General features: G+C 36.3%; 2 protein-coding genes across 2 annotated transcripts; one reads left to right on the forward strand and one right to left on the reverse strand.

Moving 5' to 3' along the window:
* Window positions 1-790: 790 nt before the first annotated feature.
* Window positions 791-1,894, reverse strand: LOC122609513. The gene is made up of 2 exons (XM_043782553.1): window positions 1,402-1,894; window positions 791-1,140 (listed from the first exon to the last, which is right to left on the reverse strand). Exons 1-2 carry the CDS (start codon window positions 1,892-1,894, stop codon window positions 791-793), a joined length of 843 nt encoding a protein of 280 aa, XP_043638488.1.
* A 627-nt stretch (window positions 1,895-2,521) lies between these two features.
* LOC122607673 (protein OCTOPUS) lies at window positions 2,522-4,828 on the forward strand. The gene has a single exon (XM_043780692.1). The coding sequence runs from the start codon at window positions 2,746-2,748 to the stop codon at window positions 4,681-4,683; it is 1,938 nt and encodes a 645-aa protein (XP_043636627.1). The 5' UTR covers window positions 2,522-2,745; the 3' UTR covers window positions 4,684-4,828.
* The last annotated feature ends 2,564 nt before the right edge of the window (window positions 4,829-7,392 follow it).

Raw genomic sequence — 7,392 nt, forward strand, 5'->3', positions numbered from 1 at the left:
AAAGTTTGACTGATTAATGTTAACCATTGACGACTATCTATAAATTATCTAAAATGAAAAATGATTCCCACACAATTTTCTTTGTCATATAAACAAACAATATATGATTTAATAAAAGTTTTATACAAAAATCATCATTTTCTCTAGAAACTAAAGTTTGATATCAAGAAGTAAAGTATGAAAGTATCCATGTCCATAAGGGTGGGGGGAGGGCTTCCCCACTCCTCCCCTCCCCTCCCTGATTTTTCTTCTCCTCCTCTCCTCTCCCCGAAACCTAAGAGCACTTCACCACCTCTCTCCTCCCCTCCCTTTTCTATTTAATTTAATTTCTATTTATTTTTAAAAGTAAAACATTTTATTTAATAAATTAAAACTAATACAAATATTAAATATAAAACAAACAACAAAATAAAACATCAAAGTACAATATTAAACGAAACGACAACACAATACATAAATAAACTAGCGATCGATGCCCGGGATGAATGTGCGATGAATATGGTCAATGAGATCCATCTTAAGATCCTCGTGAACGTTTGGGTTCTGTATCTCAAACAGTCGTTCATCCGATGGCTGTGGCGCAACAGGGGGATCTGGAATGTAATCAGGACTTATAACGTGGTCCTCGTCTTTTAAAATCATGTTGTGAAGAATACAACACACATACATAATCTTACGGATGGGGGTTTCTTCCATTTGTCTTGCCGGTTCTCTAAGTATTTTCCATTTTTTTTATAATACCAAAAGCTCGCTCCACATCCTTCCTTGCAGCCTCCTGTGCCTTAGCAAATCAAATCCTTTTCTCACCGGTTGGATGGGAAATCGTTTTCACAAACATCGCATATCTTGGGTAGATCCCATCCACGAGAAAATACGGGTACTGATATTCGGTTCCATTTACAGTGAATGGAACCAACGGTGCTGTGCCGTCTTCAAAAGGATTGAACAAAGGAGATTGGTTCAACACATTAATGTCATTGTTTGAACCGGCAACACCAAAGTATGCGTGCCAAATCCAACAATCCTGTGATGCAACTGCTTCAAGCGATATCGTCGGCCCGTGATGATCACCTCGCGTGTACTGGCCACGCCAAGCTACTGGACAATTATCCCAACCCCAGTGTGTACAATCAAGACTCCCTATAAACACATTTATTAGACCGAAAATATTAAGTAAGCTACGTAATATATATATATATATATATATATACATTATTAACTAAACTACGTAAAATATATATATATACATTATTAACTAAACTACGTAAAATATATATATATACATTATTAACTAAACTACGTAATATATATATATATATATATATATACATTATTAACTAAACTACGTAAAATATATATACATATATACATTAAGTAAATATATATTAAGTAAAGATATACCTAACATGGCGGGGAAACCATGATAAAACGCATGATGATCAAGAATGCGTTGCGTATCAGTACGCGTTGGCCTACGCAAATATTCATGCCGATACAACTTAATGACTCCATCACAAAAAGCATTAAGGGTGTCATGTGACGATCTTTCTGACATATTTAGGTAATCATCTAAACTGTCGGGATTACTACCGTATCCTAACTGGTGAACTGCAGATGTGCATCTCTGTAAAGCCGAAAACCCCCATTTACCACGAGCGTCGATCTTCCTTTGAAAAAAACTAAAATTGTTTTCCAAATCTGAAGCTATCTTCACAAACAACCGTCTACTCATACGAAACCTTTGTCTAAAAAAAGTCTCATTAAATTTCGGTTCCTCGGCAAAATAATCTCGAAAAAGACGGTTGTGAGACTCACTGCGATCGTCGCGTCTTGTATACGTTCTTGAAGAGGAGGCAGTATCACGGACATCTTGTTGAATCGCATAATGCGCCATTGTGAATAGATTAATATACTGTTCCATCTCGTCGGATGAACTCAAATCCGATTGGAAATTTGGGGGTGTTGGGCCGTGATTATCAAGAAATAAAGGATTGTTGAAAAAAGGGTTCATGATTCCGAAAATATAGATATATGTGTGTGTTATTTGTGTGTGTGATTTGTGTGTTGAAAGAAGAAAAAAAAAAGAAACAAAAGTGCAGAATGGAGAAACAAGGAAGAAAGAAAGAAGAAGGAAAAAAGAAGAAAGAGAGAGAGAGACGTTGCAAACGTGGGCCCCTCTTTTTTTCTTTTTTTTTTAACGGTCAACTTTTTCGGCACCCAAACCGGCACCACTTAGCCCAGTCCTCTCCCCACCCAACCGGTACCGGAGGGTCGGGACGGTGTGCCATCCGGTACCAGCCCAGTACCTGTCCGGTATCTCAATCACTCCGTCTACCATAAGAAAAAGTAGTTTCTCACAAACATAAAAATTACATTTCATAAAACTAAAAAAAAAAAAAAACTTGATTCAATATTGTCTCACTCTCACTCAATCTTTTCTCTTCACACTGTCCATCAAAAACAAAAAAATAATAAAAAAACGGAAAAAAATAACTCATCGAAAACGTAAACTTACTTTTATTCATTCATTCTCTCACATTAAACACTTTCTTCACACACACACACACACACTTCACACTCTTTTCTTGTTGTATGTTGCTAACATGCACCACGCTCTCTTCTTATCATACACCCCCAACACACCATAACAAAATTTCTTAAAACAACTTTCTGTTATGAATTTAACATTTTATCACGCGCCACCAAATTAAATACAGTAACAACTTACCAACACTCTTTTCTGTTATGAATCCAGCAACTGATATACAACAACCTCACGCGCCGCCCCAAGTTTTACAACCACCGCGTTCTTCCTTCAGTTGTGACCGTCATTCTGTCGAAAACTTGACCGGATTCTGTCCTTCATGTCTCTGCGAACGTCTCACTACTCTCGATCAATCCGCCGCCGCCACGTCATCTTCCCGGCGTAACTCTACTTCTTCTTCTTCCGCCGCTGCCGCATTGAAGTCGCTTTTCCGAGCTCCGGCATCCTCCTCGTTCTTGCCGGAGCTCCGGCGGTCGAAATCGTTCTCGGCGACGAAGAATGACGGACTAGGTTTTCCAGCCGGTGGTTTTGAACCGCAGCGGAAGTCGTGTGACGTCAGAGGTCGGAACACTCTGTGGTCGTTATTTTCAATTCACGATGAAAGTAGTAACAATATCAATGTTAGTAATAATAACAATAAACAAAACGGCGTCGTTTTGGAAACGAACAGAGAGGAATCAGAAGAAGAGGATGAAATTCATGAAAACGACGTCGTCTTGGAGGAAGAAACGAATGTTAACGGAATTGTGGAAGAAACGGTTCAAAATGAAGTAACGGCGTTAAGTGATTTAACGGAGGAAGTAACGGAGTTAACGGAGTCTATTTTGAAGCCAATGAAGGATCATATAGATCTAGATACACAGTCAAAAAAGTCAACACGGTCAAACTTTTGGTCAGCAGCGTCGGTTTTAAGTAAAAAATGGCAAAAATGGAGAAGAAAACAGAAAAAGCATGAATATGATGATAATGATGGCGTCACTCGAAACGGTGTCGTTTTGTCATCATCACGTAACGCATTGCCAGTTGAGAAAAAAAGTAAGTTGAAGTCTAGTAAGTATGGAGAAACACAATCTGAAATAGCTGATTATGGATTCGGGCGGAGATCATGTGAATATGACGCGGGTCGGTTTTCATTGGATGCGGGTCGGATTTCATTTGATGACCCGAGATATTCTTTTGATGAGCCTAGGGCTTCATGGGATGGGTATTTGATTGGTAGAACATTTCCTAGGCTGCCACCTATGGTTGAAGATGATGTTCCTGTTGTACACGTGGCACGTTGTGATTCGCAAATACCTGTTGAGGGTGTGGAGGGTTTGGGTCGGGTTGGTTTGGATGATGATGGGGATGTACCGGGTGGGTCTGTTCAAACCCGAGAGTATTATTTGGATTCGTCTTCCTCGAAAAGGAGGAAGAGTTTAGATAGGTCGAATTCGATTAGGAGGATGGCTGCTAGTGTGGTGGCGGAATTGGATTCGAATAGTAGAGGCACAATGCCAGTGGTGGTACCGAGTGTTAATGTTGATAATGAAGCTCCAAGGGTGTCCAATTGTAATTCGTTGAGGGATGATTGTGGGTCAGAAACATTTGAGTTGGGATTTAGAGATAGGGACAATGGGGTGGTGCCAATTGGGGTTGGGAAGAAGGAGATGAAGAAACCCCGAAAGTGGAGGTGGAAATTGTGGGGGTTCATTCATCGTCGAAATAGTAAAGATGATGATGATGAAGAAGATAGGTGTAGTAGTGTTAGTGGTGTAGGGAGATCTTACGCGGAATCTTGGCAAGATTTGAGAACTACAAATGGTGATAACGGTGGGATTAATGTTAACCGGAATGTGTTTAAGAGCAATAGTAGCGTAAGTTGGAGAAGTTCTTCGTTTAGGAAAACAAATCCTAATGTAAATGGTTCACATGTAATCGGGAATGGGAAGAGTAGAAGGGGTGTCGATGAGTTTGTCCTTGAGAGGAATCGTAGTGCAAGATATTCGCCCAACCATTTTGATAATGGGCTGTTAAGGTTCTATTTGGCGCCTTTGAGTAGTAGTAGTCGAAGAGGGGGGATTGGGATTGCGACTGGGAAGAGTAAGCCAACTAGTAACTCGCATTCGATTGCCAGGAGTATGCTTCGGCTCTACTGAAACCCTGAAAGAGGTTGATACAAAAATCTGTCTCTTTTTCTTGCATTTCCATTGTGTAATAATATCAAACTACATATGCTTATGTCTGATTTTGCTAAAATTGGTTGGTTAATTGGTTTCTAATTGGGGTTCTATGTTGTTGCAATAATCTGTGTGTTCTGCTTATTCCTTGCTGCATTTGTTACTGTTTTTGTCCATTGACTGAGACAATCAGACAAGAATGGTTCATATATTACGTGCATTGGATAGTGAATCTAATGGGTTCTTGTTGATAATGTTGGACTTGTTAATCAAGCTTATTCGATAAACCCATGATAAGCATACCCATATAAATCATTATCGAGTGCCAATTTTAGTGGATTTCAGCCGGGAAATCTTGACCCTTTGGACACCTACGAGAGACCCTCCCCGAGGGCTCCAGGCATGTCGCCAAATGGAATGGGCACGTGTCAAACCTCCGACCTCCATTTGGTCAATCTCTCCGACGGGTCTCATGGGCATTTGCAGTGGGTTAAGATTTCCAGTTGAGTCGATAAGCGTAAGATCCGTAATACTCTATCGGCACTGATCCAACATACTCGAATAGTTGATGCAATGATCAACCTTTCTCAACAAAAGCTAAATCTAATGGATCCAGTACTTACCAGCTCGAGATGCCATCGACCCAATTGTCAAACTTACCTTAAATTTAATTGTTCTACTGTATTTTATAATAATGAATGTGAAGTTAAACACAAATCCCATCAAACTAGAATACAAAGAAACAGAAAGTTAACCTTTGGATTAGACGGAACAAAATGAGCTAAAATTGCCACTTATTCAATATCATCTCTAGCTGCCAAAATTTACTTTAAGTCATGCACGTTATAAAAGCAGATTTTGCATCTATATACTTAAATTTATTTCATCCGAATATATTGTTTAACTTTTTCAAAATGATTTAAAACTGATTTTTGAAGTTTTACAATGATTACGATATTACACACACTCCTTTTTTAATAATGAGATATGTGATCTTAGTGGCAGCAAACCAAAAGAATCAAACACAATAATTCTCTGCATTTGTTTTCTTTTTGTTCTCTTTTATTTTGTTTTACTTGAACAAAAAAAATTAACATTACATGGCGTGTCATTATAGTGAACGTTACATTACATATTATTGTCAGGTTTTCAATTCTTATTTTATTGTTTATTTCAGATATTGTCTCATTTTTATCCACTTTAATGAATTAGTTAATTTTATAACTTTTGTTACTCAGCTAATCAAGTGATAAATTTCGTTTTCGATTTTGCTTAACTACCATTCTACCAATATGCATTAAGCACTTTAACTTCTCTTTGATAAAGAATAAGCTTGCCCAGCTGAGCCAATCTTAGGCAGCTGCCTCTCACAAAATGCAATGGAGGTCATCGACCTAGGCCTGTAGGCCATAGACCTTCTTGATCGTCCATTGACTTCGTGCAGTTAAGTAATTTATTCTATTTTACGTATATGTGATATAAGATACTAAATTACCACATAAACATAATTAACTAAATTACCTCAGAGTCCTGATATTCTGGATGGATTTAAAAACAATCATATGAATATCTCGGCTAAGTTGTCCTGCGTAGCTTATCTTGTATTTATTTGTATTTTATATAAGATTAATTAACTGGAAGTCATGCAATATGCTATAAATATGCAAGGAAAAGAAAAGAGAAGCAGTTTATAATCCTCTTTAGAAATATAAGGAATGATATTTGTACCACTCTCTTTAATAATTTTACCACAATGTATAAATATCATTATAGATTGTGCAAGTATTAACTACATAAATATAATAAAATAATCAAATAGTTTGGTATTGATATCAATTCTCTAAAAATATAGATGTAAAAGCTCAATGATCAAAAAACACTAGTGATCTTGATCAGCTTAAAGTCAAAAAGAGAGAGTGAAAACACACCAACCGAATAACATATTTCAAGAAAAAAGAAAAAGAAAAAGGTAAAGTATAAAAAAAGAGGGCTCAAAACCCTATGCCCTGTCAAAGCCTTGCCTTTGTATTCTGTACTCTATTTTTGTCTTATGATTCAATATGCATTTTTCTATTTTATCCTATTTTAATATTTTTTTTATATATATATTTTTTAACAGCAAAGTGAGTTTTATTAATGCCAAAGTACTAACATTTTTTTAAAAAAATTTAATTTGTTATAAATTATAGTTCTTTTATGGTTTTCTCTCATACTACAAAAAGGTTCATCTATTATATATATATATATATATATATATATATATATATATATATATATATATATATATATATATATATATATTGAAAAGTTATTTGAGAACCATTTTTTTTTCGAGAAATTTTGAAAACTTTTCAAATAAAGTCCAACCGATGATTGTTCTTTACATGTAATCATAGCAATATTCGTGTACATGTGATCAAGAATCCAAATCTCCACATAATTGTATAACAGATGATAATCCATGCCTCCACACAATTATAAACTTCAAAATTACACATAAATTATTCAGAAAACAATCAAAAAACAATTTCCATGTAAAGAACAATAATCGGTTGGGCTTGATTTGAAAAATTCTCAAAGGTTTTCGCAAAAAAAGGGTTCTCAAAATAATTTTACCCTATATATATATATATATATATATATTTGAAAGGCATGTTATGGTATATTTGATATGGAAAAGTAAATGGA

This window comes from Erigeron canadensis, chromosome 7 (genome assembly GCF_010389155.1).
Source record: "Erigeron canadensis isolate Cc75 chromosome 7, C_canadensis_v1, whole genome shotgun sequence".
Classification (NCBI taxonomy): domain Eukaryota; kingdom Viridiplantae; phylum Streptophyta; class Magnoliopsida; order Asterales; family Asteraceae; genus Erigeron; species Erigeron canadensis.

Coding starts and splice junctions, on each gene's coding strand:
- LOC122609513 (XM_043782553.1), bottom strand. CDS start 1,894: ATGGCGCATTATGCGATTCAACAAGATGTCCGTGATACTGCCTCCTCT. Junction 1,141..1,401: donor TGGTTTCCCCGCCATGTTAG/GTATATCTTTAC, acceptor ATGTGTTTATAG/GGAGTCTTGATTGTACACAC.
- LOC122607673 (XM_043780692.1), top strand. CDS start 2,746: ATGAATCCAGCAACTGATATACAACAACCTCACGCGCCGCCCCAAGTT.